The sequence below is a fragment of the Dipodomys merriami genome, unplaced genomic scaffold, assembly GCF_024711535.1.
Source record: "Dipodomys merriami isolate MVZ:Mamm:240054 unplaced genomic scaffold, mDipMer1.0.p SCAF_25, whole genome shotgun sequence".
Lineage (NCBI taxonomy): Eukaryota > Metazoa > Chordata > Mammalia > Rodentia > Heteromyidae > Dipodomys > Dipodomys merriami.
The window spans coordinates 25,456,683-25,477,078 of NW_027203937.1; the positions used below are offsets into that span (position 1 = coordinate 25,456,683).

At 45.6% G+C, this 20,396-nt stretch overlaps 1 protein-coding gene across 1 annotated transcript in view; it reads right to left on the reverse strand.

Annotated features, from left to right (window-relative positions):
• Galnt18 (polypeptide N-acetylgalactosaminyltransferase 18) overlaps nucleotides 1–16,759 on the reverse strand; it is a 315,915-nt gene extending 299,156 nt beyond the window's left edge. The window contains exon 1 of the mRNA XM_070035320.1: nucleotides 16,024–16,759. Coding sequence (XP_069891421.1) covers nucleotides 16,024–16,258 — 235 coding nt within the window. The 5' untranslated portion in view covers nucleotides 16,259–16,759. The remainder of the gene's footprint in view (nucleotides 1–16,023) is intronic.
• Between the last annotated feature and the right edge of the window lie 3,637 nt (nucleotides 16,760–20,396).

Below are 20,396 nucleotides of genomic sequence, written 5' to 3' on the forward strand. Positions count from 1 at the left end.
TAAAAGGAATTATAAACTCAAAAATCCTATACCTCTTTTGCCAAAAACAATTGATTTGGGTTGAAAACCATTCTGAATTTATGATTGTTCATTTGAGGTAAATAATTACTTTTATTATTTTGTTAAGGTAACTGTATTCCTATTAAAAAGTGACCAAAATAACCCCTTGCCAAACAATAAAGAAGTTTATTTATAGAAAGTTTCTCAATTTATTTCAATTCCTTCTATTTAAAAAGCAAAACCATTCTCTGCTATCACCAGAAAGGAATATTGTGTAAAAGGTCTTTAAATAGATAAGCACTTTTTTTTAAAAAATGCAATGTAGTGTCCCAATGTGAAACTCCATCTACCCGTGAGTTGTAAAGAATGTGTATTAGAATTCTACCGTATAAAAATGCAAGCTTTGTGCAGGGAGAAAAAGGAAAAGATTAAGTGAAATCTTCTTGACAATTGTCTTAAATCACATCTTCCTGGCTGCTCTTGAAATTATAAGTCACAGCTTTGAGTTAAATCACATCCTCCATGGGCTGATGGGTTTGCCACTTGGTTTGGAGGTCAAGGTGGAAGAAAACATGAGTCTTTCCTCAGAAGATAGTCCCACCCAGGGATTCACAGCCAGGGAGCTGAACACCTCTCATAATTCTCCTACCAGCTAGGTCTTCCACCTCATCCCAGTGGAAGTGTCACCAGTGCTGGCTGGGGCTCCCTCAAATCTAACTTAGGACCATTTCAGGTTTGATCAGTCTGGGGGAGCCCTATCTAATTGCACAATAATGGGATCCAAATACAATATTCTTGGGAGAAGGGGGATTGAAGAAAGAGCATGGGTGGGATTGAGAAAAGCGGAGGAGAATGAAAGGGGTGACATTGACCAAAATGGAATAGAACTGATGTGTTGAAATGAGCTTATAACAGGGGCTTCACAAATGTCAGTTCTTTCTTCTTCCTTCCCTTCACACAAGTTCAGCCTATTTCTTTTCTTTTGTGCCAGTCCTTTGACTTGAACTCAGGGACTCACACTTTCACTTGGCTTCCTTGCTGACAGTGCTCTTGAGCCACACTTCCAATCTGGCATTTGGCTGATTAATTGGAGATGGAGTCTCACAGACTTTTCTGCCTGGGCTGGCTTTGAACTGTGATCCTCAGATCTCAGCCTCCTGAGTAGCTAGGATTACATGTATGAGCCACTAGAACCCAGCTGTTCAGGCTTATTTCTATAGCCCTTCCCCCTGGTTCCTTCCCAATTTTCCAGTCATATAAGAGAGTCTCCTCTATTCTCTTTCCATAGGATTGCTCTTCTAATATATTACCCCAGGTTCTAGAACCACAAAAACACATAAATAAAAGAGCCTAGCCCTAGCTATAGACTTGGAGGTTCTATGTCAATACCGTTCATTTTCCACCCTGGACTCTTGTAGAAACCAAAACAAATTCAATGATCCATCTGTTATTAAAATGTGATTTTCCACGTGGAAGATAATGAAATGTGTTAAGACAGCATTTTTAGCCCAAGAACTGGCAGGCAGGCCTGAACCTCCTCCTGTCCCTCCCCTTCCTCTGCGGCTCCTTCTCTCCCATCAGGGAAAAATGATGATTAATTAGACAGAGCCTGCCCCACTTGTTGAGCTCCTTTGAGACCAGAACCACATAAACACCAAGCATTATCATCGCAATAAAGAGAAAACAGAAAATTCATCCGCCTGGGGACACCAAGCAAGGTGCAGCTAACCACAGTGGTGATGGTAGATCAAAGCAGGTTTTCCACATGGCAAACAGAAAATGTCATCCGCATAAACAGGAAGAGAGATCGGTTCTACAAAGGAAGAGAGTCACATCTGTAGCTCTCCAGTAAGATTTTTGCTTACTTTCAACTTTCCAGTGTATAACTTTGCAAGGTTATTAATACGGACTCCTACTGTTTTGGGCAAAAAAACAGCTGCTGATGTTTGGGGCTTCAAAACACTTTATTAGAGCTTTCCTTTAAAGCAATTGTCTCTTCCTTTCCAAATCCTGAGAGGCACAGACAGCTAGAATCAGAGAGTACTAAGGAGAAAGAAAGAACAAAGGAGAAGAGGCAGCCTGTGTGGGCCGGAGGAACCCGGCCAGGGCTGTAGGGACCCTGGCTGTTTTCTCATAACTCCTCCACATAGCTCGGGTTCAAGGGGAGACACAGACGAAGCACTAGCAGGGGCTGTTGTGGCGGGGTGGTGCCAAGAAACAAAATTCATCACTGAGAGAAGACTGGGGAGACCAGCTATCTAGGTTAACCTGGGCTTCCTTGGAGCCAGGATGTTCCATTTTATAACACTCTAAGGAACCAAGGTTGGCTGGTCACTCTGGAAGGCATATGACTGTGCCAATGCTCTGCAGGACACCAGCACCATGCATGGTCCACCAGAGTGATGAGTCACAAGTAGTACCTGATGGTGGTAGTCACTGCTAGCCCCCTGCTTTTCCTACAAGGACAAATTCCTACACCCCATAGTGATCTGCACTGATCCAAAGGAAAAGTTTTCCTCAACTTTGTACCTCTCCAGAGAAAAGCCTGTCCCTCTGCCCCACCCAGGCCTCCAAGTTTCTTGTAACCCAAGGACAAGCCAAGCCATCTGCCTGGCTCCTTCTCTTGCTGATCCCCCCCCCTCCCCACTCAAACTGAGGCCTTGCAGCTTACCCTCAACCACATTTCTCTCTACATAAGTCTTCCTCTTCTGTCTTATTCTGTACACACCATAGATTCTAGATCTAGTTTCCCTTCCTGTTTTCATACACAGAAGCCCTCTGACTTTGAGCAAACTCTAAGCATTATCATAAAATACTTGAGGCTGGGTAATATAGAAAGAAAAAATGTTTGTGGAAACTCCTTGTTTTGGAGGCTGAAAGTGGAAGATCAGCCAGCCTTTGAGGTTCAGCCTCTGGTGAGGCCCTCCGAGCTACATCACAGCTAGGCAGAAAACATACCTGTGGGAGGAGTGCTCTGTTGTGTGAGAAGATGAGAAGCCAGGGAGCCAGGATCCAGGCCTACACTAATCCCGTCTAAGAACAGAGTCATCAATGATCTATCTAGTCACTTCCCACCATCCCTCACTCTAAGAGCCCACCTTAATGCCATCCTGCTGGAGACCAAGCTTCTAGAAATGAGCCATGCATTCTTTAGCTCTGAATTGTCTCACCTCTAAAACCATACCTCACCATGTGGTAAGATGAAAAGAAATCATAAGCCCAAAAGAATCATTTGCCTAATCAGAAAAATAAAGTAATAAAGTCATCAGCACCTAGCCCAGTCTCTGACATACAGAAGTGGTTCTCTTCCTCCGTTCCTGCATACAACCAATATTCTTTAAAAAAAAAAATTCTTGTACAGAGGGATTGCAGTTACATGAGTAAGGTAATGAGTACATTTCTGGTTGAGCATTGTTACCCCTTCCTTTGTTTTCCTCCTACTACTTCCTTCTCCCACCTCCCCGACTCCTCCCCTCCATAAAGTTCATAGCCAACATAGTGTCTTGTGAATATCATTGTTGCAATGGGTCATCCTCTGTTCTTGTTTCAGCATTTTGTTATTCTCCTTCCCCTCTCCAAATTAGATAAATGTATATACAAGATGCAGGGTACCAAAATCAAATACAATGACAACAGGGGATATACCATAGGGGGAAGAACATACAAAAGAAACAAAAAAAAATCACACAGTACATAAAAAAAACAACAACAAGGGATGTGTCCATATCTTGGGGTTCATTTCACTTATCATCATCTTATATGATCATATGTGCATAGCTTTTGAGCTTTTCCACTCATCTAATAAGATTATCCTAGACATATACTAATTATTGCAAATGAGGGAAACCATGGAACCTATATTTCTTTGGGTCTGGCTTGCTTCACTTAGTATGATTTTTTCCAAGTCTTTCCATTTCCTAACAAATGGGGTGGTGTCATTCTTTCTGATGGAGGCATAGAATTCCATTGTACATATATAACCCATTTTCTTGATCCATTCATCTACTGAGGGATATCTGGGTTGGTTCCATATCTTACCTATGGTGAATAATGTTGCAATAAACATATTTGTGCTGGTAGCTTTTGTATGGCCTTGTAATGGTTTGGGTAAATGCCCAAAAGTGGGATTGCTGGGTCATAGGGGAGCATTATGTGGAGTCTTTTGAGGAACTTCCATACTGCTTTCCAGAGTGGTTGAACAAGATTACACTCCTACCAACAATGCAGTAGGGTTCCCTTCTGTCCACATCCCCTCCAGCATCTGTTATTAGAGTTCTTCATTATAGCCATTCTAACTGGGGTGAGGTAGAATCTCAATGTTGTTTCAATTTGCATTTCTTTTATGGCCAGAGAAATTGAGCATTTCTTCATGGGTCTATTGGCCATTCTTATTTCCTCTTAAGTCGATAGCCCACTCATTAATGGGGTGGTTGTTTCTTTGAGGATTTGTTTTGGGGGGATTTAATTTTTTGGGGGGGTTCAGTCATGGGGCCTGATCTCTGGGCCTGGGCGCTGTCTCTCAGCTCTTCAGCTCAAGGCTAGCACTCTACCACTTGAGCCACAGAGCCACTTCCGGCTTTTTGCTTTTTACTTATGTGGTGCTGAGGAATCAAACCCAGGGCCTCATGCATGCAAGGCAAGCGCTCTACCACTGAGCCACCTTCCCAGCCCTTAATTTTTGAGTTTGATCAATCTTCTTTATATGCACATAGCTCTGAAAGATTCATCTAGGATTCTTATTTGTCACTGTAAAGCTTTCTTTAGTTTTCTCACTCTCGTATTCATTGGTCCCAGTAATTTTGGTGCTGTTCCCCTAAATAAATTCCTACATGCTATCAGCATGATCAAGTTTCAAATCCTGATTTGCCAAGAATCCTGAATTATATTTCCATTCCTCTAGGGGCATTAATGGCCTTAAACTCTTAAGTTCTCAGGGGCCAGAGATGTTTGAACAAGTTGGACTAGGGTAAAGCTAGTGACTAAGATGCAACACTTAGCAATCATAATCTAAATGTGCCTGTCAGAGACTTGAACTTAAGGGGTAAAATGAAGGCGTTCAGGCCATAGAGTTGGCCCCAAGGCTCCTCTTTAGATGTTGTTTTCCTCCATCATCAGGTAGAGTACAGATGCCACTTTTATGATCTTCCTTAACACCCTATTTTGTAAGCTCTTTTTTGTATGTATAAACTAAACAGACTAAGTTTATTTGATAGTGAAAGGAAAGCCATGAAAGGAAAGTAGCCAGACACTCCAAAGCAAGAGACCTCAGAGAGGAGTCTAATGGAATCCTCTTGGAAGGTGATTATTACCACCTGCCAGATCCAGTCTCACGTTCTCTGTAGCTTCATAGAGGAAACTCTCAATATCTCAGTGTTGCTGATGTTTGAGAGTTTCAGCTAACACTATTAGCTTCATCTCCCAAAAAATAAATGGTCAGAAACCAAAGGTTGAATGGCAGGTAGAGAAAGAGAGCCACATCCTCACTGGGGTGACTCATCTGGCAACATATTTGTATCCACAATCATGGAGTCAGAAAGACCAGTAAAGCATTAGCACTTACACAGCCAGAGACCTTTTTGCTTAAAATCCCAGTTCACTGTACTCCACAGTATCTACGGAGGGCACAGGGACCCAAAAAGATTCCAGAGCAGCCTTCTTCCCCAGCCGTTGCCACAACCCACTGTGCTTTGGAACGGTTGGAAGGCAATTTGTCATTAATAATCATTTAAGTAGCAACACTTATGAATGATTAACTTTAACTCTATAAATTAAAAAGATTTCAAGGTTATCACATTCCCATGCATACTAATTTAGTAGCAATGTGTTGGGATGCTGGCACTGCCCTGGGCTGCATGCCCTGTGTGTCGAGGGCCTGTGTGCAAGGGAGGGGCACATCAAGAATCTATGCCCTCAGCACTGCACTGCAGAATGCAGCCGCCTCTGACCCCCAAGGCAAAGCGGGATTGGATCCCCCAGGATAGGAAACAAAAATAGTTGAATCTCTGCCAGAACAGAGTCTGAACCCCCAGCTTTCCAGAGATATTTGAGATGAGTGTAAGCTGCACGGCCCAACCTTTGGAGTGCCAACCAACAACCCTCAGCCACTCTTCCTCCCATTCCTGATTTCAATATCCCTCCAACATGTAGGGACAGCTCTCCTCTTTCCAGCTCTATGTAGAGCACAGTTCTCTCACTCCTCAAAGACGTCTTCTTGCCTAGTCACCGGAGTGTTTCCCAGGATGACCTTGTATAGGACACCAGTGCCTATTAGATGATGCCTAAGTGCTGCTCTCCATGAGACAGTGGGTCCATCCCTAACTCCTGAATAGAAATAGAGCCATGGAAGGTGGTGACAACCCCAAAAACTTTTGATCCCAGAGCAAGGCAAGGAGTGTCCATTCAGCTTTGCAAGTTAGGTGAAATCAGAAATCCTGTGAGATGGTAAAGCTGGGTGCAATGGATCATGTCTGTAATCCTAGCTACTTGGAAATGCAGATTGGTGGATCACGGTCATGAGGCCAGCCAGATATAAATGTTCACAAGATTCCATCTCAACCAATGTCTAGGCACAGTGGTATCATGCCTATAATCCTAGCTACCTTGAAAGGTACAGAGATTAGAAGATTAAGGATCAAGGCTAGTGTGGATATAAAGTTCTGACAGACTATGGCACACTCCTGTTATCCCAGTGACAAAGGGAAGCACAAATAGGAGGATTATAATCCAGGCTCACAAGAATACAAAGAGCGACCAATTAAAATATAACAAACACATATATTATAACATAATTATATGTGTTATAACACAACATATATAATCCACACCAATGGATTGGCTCAAGCAGTAGAATGCCCACCTAGCAAGCACTAGGTTGAGTTTAATTCCAAGTACCTCCAAAAAGAGAAAGAAAGAAAGAAATCCTGTGAGATGACAATGGAGATGCTTCATAACCTCGGAGGTGGCTCCGAATCCCATAAATATCGCTGGGAGAACAAAGCAGACTGGCCCGAGCGACTGGAGCTGACCTTCACAGCCCTCTGAGAGCACACTGTGGCTCTCCAACACTTTTCATTCTGAATTCTCCTTGAGCTTCTACACCAAGCTACTTATCAAGGGCAAATAACAATTTATGTCAAGTGAGTGGGAAAGAATGTGGAATTCATTTATTTTACAGCCTACACACTTCTAGCTAAAAATGAAAATTCTTTGGTTATGGGGAAAAGTTGTACTTCTTGGCAAGGTCCCTCTGTGATGAAGATGTGGTCTTGGGCTATTAACAGAAGCAATTAGACCCAGCTCTTAATCCTGCTACTAAACTCCCTCAAAGTATCAGTCCCTAAGCTAAATGGAGGCGGGGGCTCATGCCAGTAATCCTAGTTACTGAGGGGGCTGAGATCTGAGAATCTCAGTTCAAAGCCAACACAGGCAAGAATATCCATGAGATTCTTACCTCCAACAAACCAACAAAGAGCCAGAATTTGAGTCATGGCTAAGGTTGTCAAGTGCCATAACTAAGGGAAAACACTCAGGCCCTGAGTTCAAGCCCCAGTATTCATACACACACACACATACACACACACACACACACACACACACACACACACACACACACACACACACACACAGTACCAGCCTCTGTTAGTGGTAGAAATGTAGATAATATGTAAATGTATATGCCATAGCTCCTTCCAAAGGGCAAATAGCTTTACTTTTTTTTTTCTTTTGGTCAGTTGTGGGGGCTTGAACTCAAGGCCTGAGCACTGTCCCTGAGCTTTTTTGCTCAGTCTAGGCACTCTACCACTTTGAGCTACAGTGCCACTTCTAGTTTTCTGGTGGTTAATTGGAGATTAGAGTCTCATGAACTTTCTTTCCCTGGCTGGCTTTGAACCCCAATCCTTAGATTGCAGCCTCTTGAGTAATTAGGATTACAGGTGTGAGCCACCAGTGCCTTGCTTAGTTTAGCTTTTAGATACCAACCTTTCCTTGGATCAACTCCAAGCACTGGGACAATGTCAAGAGTCTGCTCTTCACAAGCCTTATCTCCTGAAGACCAGATGAGAATTCCAGCCAGTTTAAGGTGGCATCCTAAAGCTATAGTACAGGGGGCTGAGAAATAGTCACCTTGGGACATTTCTGATTGTTAGGCCCAGACATGACTTGTATTGTGATAAAAAAGCTGTTACGATAAAACCAGAGTACATTAATATGCACATAATCTGCCTAATAAACTTTCAGGAAACAAAATGCAGCTAATAACCCATTTCTCCCACTGTTGGGATGATCTTGACTCAGTGAAGGAAGATAATGGATTTAGAAATTAGTCATATAATGTAATACATTATTAATCATGGTATTCAGGAGGGTAAATAGATGTTATTGGAATGCCACCCAGAAATTCAATTTCCTCTTAGATTTGTTTACACTCTTGAATTCTTTATGCCACTGCCATCCCTTACCAAAATGTAATGGTCTGATCTTTTCTTCCCTGTATGAAGAATGATTTTTAACCTTTCTTAGAAAGAAGCAGGGCTTTTTGAAAAATGAGATATTTTACAGAACTCCAAATAGTAAAACACACGAAAGAGTTGCTGCCCTGGCTGGGGTGGGGAGCTGGGAGAAGAAGGGCCAAGGAGACTCCTGGGACCTTTTATTTCTCAGTCCCCACAAACCTTCAAGAAGGTTGAGCTCCTGTGGACACAGTTTGAAAAATACTACCTTAAGACTTCTATTTAAAACAAATATGTATATGATACATAATCTGAGCATACTGTCTATCTTTCTTTGTGGGGAGTCAGGGTGGGGTGGTTTCTGGGCCTTGAACCAGAGCCGAGGTAGTATTCCTGGGCCATTTTACTAAAAGCTGGAGCTCTACCACTTGAGCCACAGTTCTACTTCCAGCCTTTTGGTGATTAATTGCAGATAGTCTCAAAGATGTTCGTTCTCCAGGCTGGCTTCAAACTATGATCCTCAGATGATAGCCTCCTGAGTGGAAAAGATCATAGGTGTAAGTCACCACTACCCAGCATTTATCATTATTAATTAATTTACTAAAGTAAGATACACAAATAAAGAACACTGGCCATCTAAGAGAACAATAATTCCCCTAGATGAAAACCAACAGGGCAGGTAGTATAGGAATCAAGTCATATCTAGAATAACCTAAGAGTACAGATGGAAAGGCTGGTGATCTCATTTCCCAGAAAACACTGAATACTAATACCTAAACCTATTATTACTTTGTTGCTTTGTATGTCCCTCCCCCACGGTATAACCCCTGCTTTCACTGTATTTAATGTCGGTATAATTTGTGGAGGGAATGGGGAAAAACAAATTGTTTAAATAGGGATACAGGTGGACCCGTTGCAACAATGAGATGTACAAGTTGTTATGTTGAAAACGAACTTTACAACTTTGGTGTGTGGGGGGGGGGAGGATTGGGGGGGAGGGTTGGGTAGGGGGTTGGGGGGAAGATGGGAAGGGATGGGAAGGGGAAACAAAGGAGGAGGTTACAATGCTTGATAAGAAATGTACTCATTTTCTTGCCCATGTAATTGTAACCCCTCTGTTCAGTATTTTCACAATAATAAAAAATTTTTTAAAAATTAAAAAAAATAATACTCAAACCTGCCAGTGCCTATGCAGGAAAGCTTGCCTTTAGAAAAAGTTTTTTACATTCTTTGGTCAATAGTAACCTCATTTCTGGAAATAAGTCCTAAAAATAACTCTAAAGAAAAAAAAACAGGAACAGATATCCATTTCTGCTCCAATTATAACAGCAAAACAACTGTCCATTATAGGGAAGTGGTCAAATGAACAACGGTATACTAGTGATGGAATATTATGCAGTCATTTAAAATACAATACATGTTCTCTTAAAAGATCTTCCACTCACCTCTGCTGGTTCAGCATGCTTTCTATTTCTTCTGCAAAATAAACTCCAGGATGTTTTTGCCCTCTGTGGCTTTTCTCCCTGCCACCCTGTTCACATCTCCTTCTAACTACAGGGCTTCCACCATCTTCTGGGTCTATCCCAAACGTGTTTATTACTGTCTATAATTTTCACTACAACTAATTAAATAGTATGTCAACTGGGGAAATCTGACTAGTAATAAGATAAGAAAGGTTGTTCCTAAGAAAATAAATTTAAAAGCTTTATCCAAGGTAGTAACTATCCTTTATACAAGATAGAAACTTCACAAAAGCAGTCAAATGACATGTCAGCAAAATCACTGCAGAAGATGAAAACAAAAATCATACACATGGAAGCTTCTCCACTGAGACTGTTCACAATTTCAAAGAGAGGTGAAATCAAAGCTCATGGACAGGACATTCTGGGTGTGGTTTGTACAGGAAGAGAGGAAAGCAAGGGGCAGGGCCACCACAAACACAGAGCTTTGGCCTGGCATCAAGAGACAAAAGACAGAAAAACAAACATGGCAAGTTCTCTCTTGTATGTGCAGAATCTAGTCCTTAAAAATGAATGACAGGAATGTAAAACAGCTTCTCTTTGAGGAACAGGCTCCAGCAGAGGAGAAGGGAGGAGCAAGAAGAGAGAATGTAAGGGTGAATTCAGCTGAAGTACTCTGCTTGAATGTGTGAGGGTAGGACAAACTACAGTACTTTGTAAATGGTACTGTACTGTTCTTGAAGCAATTCCAAGATTGCTTCAAGAAGCAGGGAGAGGACTGGGAAGGTGGTTCAGTGGTAGAGTGCTTGTCTTGCATGCATGAGGCCCTGGGTTCGATTCCTCAGCACAACATAAGCAGAAAAAGCTGGAAGTGGTGCTGTGGCTCAAGTGGTAGAGCGCTAGCGTTGAGCTGAAGAGCTGAGGGACAGCGGCCAGGCTCAAAGTTCAGGCCCCACCACTGACAAAAAAAAAAAAAAAAAAAAAGATTGGAGAGAGTAAGGGATGGAAGGGATGAATTTTGTCAAGTTGCATTGTATGCATGTATGGAGATATCACAATGTAATGCCCTGTACAACTAATATATGTAGTAAAAAATGGGAAAAAAGATGGGCCATGGGATGTATATTTTTGAATAAGATTGAAAGTATTTCATGCATACATGCATGCATGTAAGATTTTGTGTGATCATCCTCCTTGGCCAGTCTTTCAGCTAACTAACTCGAAATCCAACCATGTTGAACAACATGGATTCTATTGTCCTTAGGAAACAAGTCCAGAACAGTAAGACAAAAAGTGGCTCATGAGTATCCCCAGTAACCTCCTGCCCTCCCCAGTGCAGGGTCTGGCATGTGTGAGGTCCCCCTGACACAAATGTAGAACCAATCAAGTATGTAGCAAACATGAAATACAATGCTTCTAACAGAAAGGACAGAACATAAAATTTTATGTCAATGGTGACCTCACCTATGGAGGAAAGTGAGATGAGCTGGAAGCGCTCAACATTGCAAATCGTTGCCATAAAAAAATCACAGTACTCTTCTTTTTTTTTTTTTTGGTTGGTCGTGGGACTTGAACTCTGGGCTTGGGCACTATCCCTGTGCTCTTCAGCTCAAGGTGAGATCTTCAGCTCAAGGTGAGAGCTCTACGGCTTGAGCCACAGCGCCACTTCCGGTTTTCTAGTGGTTTATTGGAGATAAGAGTTTCACGGACTTTCCTGCCCAGGCTGGCTTTGAACCGTGATCCTCAGATCTCAGCCTTCTGAGTAGCTAGGATTACAGGCGTGAGCTGCCAGCGCCCAGCTATAGTTTTCTTCTATTTAAAACAAATATTTTTTAAAAACACATTGGCACATTATTTGGCAGACTCAAAAAGATACCAATCAAGAAAAGAAGAAATGCCTTTGTTTGTCTTGACTCTCCAAACAAAAATGAATGGGCATTTCTCTTTTCCAAATTCTCTTAACACTCAGGCTTCTTTCAGCCCTTCACTATCTCAAGCAAGATCTAAAGTCCTGGCTTTCAACCTGTGCTAAGACTTACTTGTGCTTCCAGATCATCAAGATACTTGATTTCAAAATCTAAAGTTATCCAGCTTGTCATTTCACATCGACTTGTTAAAAAAAAATCTCAAAAATACAATTTGCATTCCCAAGAGATTCCCCAATGCCATCTAATTAAATCATTCAATCAGAAAACAAATTAAAATGAAATATCACTGCAATCCCCAAGAGGAAAACAAACTTTCAGCGATGACTAGAACAGATCTCTAGGGTGATGCTCCAAAGCCTCTTCTAATTGCAAGTCCTATTGAACACCCTGCCGAGCATTCTGTGACATTTGCAGCTTCGGGGACAGCTTTTCTTCCAAATGGTGGGGGGGGGGGGTAGGGCGGGGAGACAATGGAGCCTGAGCAACACTCTAAAGCAAAACAGATCCTTTGGAGAATGGCAACACTTTCATTATGGCTAATTGGTGCGCTGGGCATTAGCCCCGTTGCTCATTCATTCATCCACTATCCATCTGGTATCTATTCTCTGTATAGACACACCAGGATCTGTCCTGAGTGGTCACAAGCATTAGGTAAATGAATGTGGCCTCTGCCTTCCTCATGGAACCAGACAACAACCAGAGCAGTTGGAGTTTATCAATGGACAATATCTCCAAACAGAAAGGGTACTAAGGTGTCACCCCTCTGCTATCCTCCGAGGCCTTACCCTCACCATCTCAATGATACTCCTCCCTTGTGACCAGCTAGCCTTCTTGGGAGACAGTATCATATGTGACTAGGAACAGTCTCTAATACAGGAAGTCTGGCAGATGCTAATCTAATCTTCAGAATGGAGACTCAAACCAAACCTCTTTTCTTTATATAGTAAAAGAAGTAATAATAATAATTGGGTGTGGTAGTACATGCCCATAATCCCAGAACTCAGAAGGCAGACAGAGGCAGGAGGCCATACCAGGATACACAGTAAGCCTTGTCACACACACACACACACACACACACACACACACACACACACACACACGCACACACACACACACACACACACACACACACACACACACACACACACACTCAAGCTGAATTTAGACTCCTGTACTACATATCATGGTCTGACCAGGACAAGTCAAATATCCCCTCCAAGCCTTGGTTTCCAAATCTGTAAAATGGAGCAAGTATCACCTGGCACATAAGATTGTGAGGAGTAACTCAGTCAGTATATGTATAGCTCTTAGAATAGGACTTGGCACATAGTAGGTACTGTGTGACTTTCTGCTCATTATCCCATAGTCAGCAGTCAACTCAGAAGAACTAAATGGATTTTCTAAAGGCACTACTAACTAGCAAACACTTGACTGTTACTTCTGACAATGTAGTGACAATGGATGCACAAGACTTGGCCCATGTTGTCAAGTTCTGGAGTCACATCTTATCATCCTTTCCCATCCTTTCCTCTGCCCTCACCTGAGATCTAAACCATGTGGGAACCCTGGAGGGAGCTATCAATCATTGCTACACCATCACTACACAACCAACCAATAACCCTTGTCCTCTGTCTGCCTCCTATCTAGTCTTTTCTAAGCCCTTATTCCACCCTCCTCTTCCCCTCCCCTCCATACACACACACACACACACACACACACACACACTGTGTGTGATAGCTTTTGTCTTTTTATCCTGAACTTCAATTCTTTCTGATATTCAATCTGTGCAATTCCATTGCACGTATGTGAGAGAACTGGACCAACACATTCTTTAAGGATACTGTCATCTTTTTTACCCATCTCCCCCAATTCTGTCAGGTATATATTTGAAAGTACTGAATAGCACATACGGTTTCATGGGGAAAAAATTCAAAAAGGTTCTTTTCTTCTACAACATTGTGCTGGTTTTCACACAGAGCCTTATAAACCCTTTGACCTGGTCCACATTCAACATGATAGGGCTGGCTCTGTGCTGAGCACACAGGCTCCTGATGTCCCCTCAGGGCCTCCACAAACACAGCCCTGCTCACCTCCTCCCTAACCATATAGAAAAGCACAAGGGAGGGGCTGGGAAGGTGGCTCAGTGGAAGAGTGCTTGCCTTGCATACATGAGCCCCTGGGTTCGATTCCTCAGTACCACATAAGCAGAAAAAAGAAGTGGCTCTGTGGCTCAAGTGGTAGGGCGCTAGCCTTGAGCTGAAGAGCTGAGGGACAGTGCCCAGGTCCAGAGTTCAGCCCCCACAACTGACAAAAAAATAAATAAATAATAAATAAATAAAAAGAAAAAATAACAAAAAGAAAAAAAGAAAAGTGAATGAAAAACCTCTCAAAATCAGTGGGCAAACTGGAAATGCCCATGCCACACATGACCCTGTGTCTTCCAGTGAACACTGGGAAAAGCCAACCAAGAGGGGTCTGTGTACTTCTGGTGCTGATGAATTGTCAACCCAGGTCCAAGGGGGGGGGGGGGAATGACAAGAAATAGCAGCAACAGGCACTCACTGATAGACCAAGTGACATGCCAAACCCCATACCTGATTGACAAACAGGAGCAGGTTTGAGGCAAAAGCTGCCAGGATCCTACTTCTGGCCAAAGTATTAACGCCATGGCTTGTGTTTAACTCATTGATCAGGAAGTACAATGGGTAGAGATGCCAATACTCACTCTCCTGAACCTGGCCGGGCCTTCCAGGGAAGGAACTACGCTGGCCGCAGGAGGAAGCAGGCCAGATGCAGACAGAGTGGGACCCTTCTGTGGCAAGGACAGCAAGTATGAGGACTGAAATCCAGACACCCCCAAGTAAACAAAAGAACGCACCTGCTGGCAGTCTGCTGGGGTGAGTGTTGCCTGGCTTACAGGTGACCTAGGCTTAGCCCTGAGCCTAAGAGAAGATCACTTGCCCAGTAGATAGTAGGGGGTTCTGGAGACGATGGAGGAGAAGGGAGGAGTGTGTGTGTGTGTGTGTGTGTGTGTGTGTGTGTGTGTGTGTGTGTGTGTGTGTGTCTGTGTGTGTCTGTGTGTCTGTGTCTGTGTGTCTGTGTGTCAGTGTGTACCCAGCTCCAGTGCCCATAACACCATTCCTTCCTCTGACACCTCACACCTCCTCTTACCCTATAGCCTCATGAAAGCGCCCCAAATCCCAATCCTTCTAGGGAGCTCTTGTTAGCCCGGAGACACCCACCCCAGAGCAGCACTGGACTCCAGGCCCAACCCCTTGGATCCCTCTGCTCCTCCCAGACCATTCCCTGGCTTTGGGAGTGGAGCTACCAGAGGGATCGGGGTTTACCCATTCCGGGTCCCACCCGCGCGGCTCCCTGAGCGGGTTCTCTGGTACTAGGCGGAGGTGCCACCGCAGTGGACCGCCTGAGCTCGAGCTCCAGCGCCTCCTCCCGGGTTTGACACCTGCTCCTAGGAGGGCCTGGATGAGTGGAACGTGGTGATGAGGATACCTATCGATTTACACACACCCCGCCCCAGCAAATTGCCCCCTGGCTTTGCACCGTCCCCCCCCCCAAACGTACACAGTTCAAGCCCATCCAGGCTGGAGGGCTGGGGCTGGAGCGATACAATCTTCCTAGCCAGGCTGGTCCCGCAGCTTGCAGGTCCTAAGCGCCAACGGCTAGGGTCGCGCGGGCAGCCCTCTCGTCGCTCGCTCATCGTGGGCACAGGAGCCCTTTCAGCCTCGCTTTTTCTCTTGTATACACACAAACATCTTGTACACACGCATACCCACTCCAAGCTGGACTCAGGTGCGATTCCGAGCGCCCGCGCGAGCAAGCAGCCCCCGGAGTTGCACACGCACATTGGGACACGTGCGCAGCGCGCCCCCATAGCGACAGCGAGCAGCACAGCCCGGTGTGCGTGCAGCCCCACGCACACACGTGTGCCCCGGGGAAGCGCGCAGGGCCGCAGGCACGGAGGGTCCCGCACACAGACTAGAGGGGACCCCAGAGCTCCCCGCCAACCACCACCCAACCACCGCGGCGGCGGCGGCGGCGGCGGCGGAGCCGGGCTGTCTGGCGTGGAGCTGCGGGAGCGCTGCGCACTAGCCCCAGCGCACCCCGCGCAGAGCTGCTGGGCACTCCCGACCCCGGGTGGGCGGCCCGAGTTTCCCGGAGCGCCCGTACCTTGGATGTGCTGCTTGATGACATTCTCCAGGTGGTCCAAACGCTCAATAATCTTCAGAGTGTCCCCTTTGTCTTCCTCCAGCTTCTTGTCGGGCGCCGGCTCCTGCCCCCGCACATACACGCTGGCGATGTAGTTGGTGACCCAGCCCACGTAGAGCAAGCATATGATGTTGGTCATGCCGCTCAGGATCACGCAAGTGGACACCAAAGTTTTGGTCTTCCTGGTGCACACCATTCTGGGCTCTCTCCTCCATATAGAGCTCCGGGGCCCCCCTCCTCGTTGTGCGCCCCGGACTCCCCAGCGCTCACACACACACACACGCACACACACACACACACACACTTTCTCTGTCTTACACACACACACACACACACACACACCCTTTGCACGCCTGGGCCGCTGGGTACCCCAGCGCCCGAGTCCAGAGCTTCTACAAAGCCGGGTCTATTGGCTATGGAGCCGCCGTGCCCAAGTTTGCAGCTCCGCCGCTGGCCACCCGGACCGCGAGCGCTTGACAAAGAAAATGAGGTGGATTTTCTTTCTTTTTTTTTTCTTTTCCAAATTAAAATAAAAAAATCCCTAAGGGCTTCCCAGAACGGTCACGGGTGGCCGGGAGCCGTGCGCCCCGATACGCACGTCTGGGAAACTTTGCCACTGCCTGGGTCGGCGGCCGCGCCGCTTCCCATCACCAGGCGCCGGCTGCCTGGGCGATCCGACCCGCCCGCGCTGCCAGGAGGACGGCGGCAGCAGCGGCGGGCAGAGCCGCGGAGCAGCGCGGCCCGGCCCCCTACGAGAGACAAGCGCCGCCACCAATCGCGCTCCGGCTCCGGAGAGGGGCCGGTGCTGGGCGGCCGCCGACCAACGAGGACAGCGCGTGGGGGCGGAGACCGGTCCCGCAGCCCCACCTGCCCGCCGCCCTAGCTCCCGCCTCCAGGGACGCGCCTGAGCCTCCACCCGCGCCCGCACAGGCTGCCCCAGACCCGGCTCCCAGCGGCGACAGCGCGCCGCCAGGCCGGGCCTCTAGGGGAAGTCCGTCTCTTGCTCTGGTCCAGGAAGCTGGTTTCCTGGAGGTTGCGCGGCTGGCCCATCTCCCCCGCCACCCCGCCACCCCCCCACACCTGCTCCAGCCACAGGCGTCTCACGCTGACCCCACCCCCAGAAGACCAACTCCACCCTTTTACCATTGCCGGCCAGTAGAGAGACCAACACCTATGTGTCCAGGCCTTCCTTGGCCTCACATTGGTTTTTTCTCTGCCCTCTGCCTTCTTTTTTGCTGGCCTCGCTGTCACCAGATTTGGCAACTGTCAGAGGAGCCAACCCTCCTGGGAATCTCTTCCAAGCAGTACTGGTGACTTAATAGACTTAATATCAGATCGTCTATCCGGTCATCTCTCTGTCCCCACCCTCTAAGGTTTTGCCTATCTAGTTCCCAGACCAAGCCATGTTCTGCCGTGTTCTCGATTGTCTCTCACGTGGACCAGGCTCATTCCAGTGCACAGGGACACTGCACAGGAACGAACTGCTCGGCCCCTACACGTGTTGTTTGTCCCGCGTAATGAGGGTAATGGGCTGTGTTGAAGAGGGCAGTGACAGACAGCACAGGGCTGCGCTTCTTACTACAGCAAGTGAGTCTCCATATCTCCCTTCAACGCAACACCACTTCCCAGCGTCTGAACAGAATTATTTAAACAAAGACTTTAAAACACAGATTTCCTGACTCTCATCTCCAAATTACATTTTTTTTTACCTGATGGGAAAGCGGCCTGCCGGTATATTCCCTTAGGTGCTGACACTCCAACCAGTGATAATCAGGGGTTCCCTCAAGTGAAGTCTTCCAGGATTAAAGGATTTAGCAGAGAGAGTGGAGGAAAAGAGGGAAGGGAGAGGGAGGAGGGAGGAAGGTATACACACACACACACACACACACACACACACACACACACACACACACAGAGGGGAAGGCAAAATATCAAATAAGGGACCATTTTTGGCCTGTTCATCCAAGGATCCCTTCACCAGGGCTTTGCTGACAAAAACTCCCAAGTAGAAGCAACAAAGGAAGATTTCACCCCTAGCTGGAGAAGCAGTGGGACTTGGAGGAAGAGGATATTATGCATGCGTGTGACACACTCACAAGGAGAGAAAACGTGTACAATTAAAATATATATATATTGAAAGTAGAAAACCGTGCTGCCTACCTCAAGGAGAGAAAACTTGTCTCTCCTTTATCCTCCTGAAAGCATAATTCAGAACCCAAGGGAAGGGTTTGGGCTTTCTCCAGGATGCACTGGCTTCCAGCAATGCCCTGAGCACTGCTGAGGTAAAGGTGTAAACCTGCATAGTCCTTTGGCTCTTTCTAGAAGGAACCCTGTGAGTTCAGCTCCTTCCAAGATCTTCCTAAACCACAGCAAGATTAGACAAAGAGGAGACAGAACTTTCTTTTCCAGGTTGCTATTGGGAAAGAAACCAATCTCCAAGTTAAAACAGAAAAGATTCAAGAATGTGTGACCCTCAGTTTTGTACTAGCTGATCCTCTAAAATAATGTGTGACTACAGAGGACCTGAATGCAACAAAACACCAAAGAGAAAGCAAACCAGGCTCTCCTCTCTCAAACAGTCGCAGGGGTGTGCTGACCAGTGCAAAGACTATTCACTGGACATACAACCAGCCTGCTCCACCATTATGAGTTATGGGAGACTGGGACACAATTTCTACCATATATCAAGTATAAGTAACACCTTGCTAAAGAACTGATTAGTGAGGATTAAATGAACGACTGACTACACTAGAAAGGGCTTAGGGCAGGACACATAGTAGGTACTTAGGATGCTTAGTACAGTCCTGGAATATGGTTCTTCCCTTTCTAGGTCTAAGCATAACTTCTTAAATTGCACACTGTGGTTTAACAAGACTTGGTTTCCCTGCTGAACAGTATCAGTTCTCTCCCGGATGGGAAGCACAGGAACTAAAAGAAGCAAGAGACTTGTCTCAGCTCTGCTTTGTGGGCTCCAGCACATTTGGCTTTCTATGCATAATGTCTGTCTTCCCCTCCAGATGCAATGGTGTGCATGGGTTGATAAGAGTTTTTAAATGGAAGATTGGTTTCCCCCAGGTAATGGTTGCTCCATGTGTCTCAATTTTCCATGCAAGACCCCTCCCCCAATCCCTTGGTTATAAATAAGGAAAGTGGGAGGGGTACAAAGACTCCATCCAGAAAGCTTTTTCAGAGCACTTGGTTAGAAAGGAATTAGTCTGGGGGAGGGAAGGGATAGTAGGAAAAAAAACAAAAAACAAAGGAGGGGGGTAACAAAGCTTGACAAGAAATGTACTCATTGCCTTGCTCATGTAACTGTAACACCTTTGTACAGCATCTTTACAATAAAATAAAAGTTTTAAAAAAGAAAGGAGTTAGTCTTTGCACAAGCTCTCTTATAATCAATTTTGTGTCTTTCCTATCTTTAGTTCAACTGCATTCAGTCTAACAAGTATTTATCGAGCTTCTGAGGTTTGGTGTGAATAATCAGTTGCCCTGGACACTACCCAGTTTACTAGAGACCTGTAGATATAATCTATGTTTTACAGTCTCAATATGGCCTCTTTTCCTGAGCTACTCACAATTATTCTTGGACTATGAGGATGTACCTGCCTCTCTAGCAAGGTCATTGATCTAACCTGAGTGTTTCCTCACCTTTCCTTTAAATACAACTTGCTGTTTAACAGCACATGGTCTGCCTACTGAATGATATCAGTTCTCTCCCCTAACAGAAGCATGGGAACTAAAGCTTCATGCATCTAGCAAAGGACTGCCTAGTGTTACCAGAAGTGAAATTAATCAAAAAGAAGCAAAGACTCTAATGTAAAATAGCTCTTTAAACTTATTCTGAGAATTGGAGTCTAGAGTCTCCTTCTACTCCTCCCACAAGAGGAAATGGATACCTTAGATAATGCACAAAAGGGCTGAAGTTTCTTAAAAGGGCTGCCCAATAGAGCCTTTGGATTTTGCATACCTTTTATGTTGAGGAGGCTGCTGTTCTGGTGTGATTTGAGGGCCAGCTAAGTAGGACTTCTTACCTGGATGTACCACCACACGTCTTCCTTCAAAATGACATTGGAGTTGGAAAAATCTGAGCATTAATGGAGTGCAACCACCAATCCATTACCTTCTGAGTGGGTACTATGACCTGAGAGTTAGAGGGGAACAGTGAACCATTAGGGCTGGAGTCCACTCCCCAGAGAGTGTTGTCAGTGCCCATCAGTCTCCACCAGATGGCAGCATGGTGCAAAGCCTTGGGACTAGAGACGCTCATTAGGACTTGAAGGGGGCTAATGGGGCCTTGGAGGGGAAGTTGGGAGGTGCGGGGTAGGAATCTA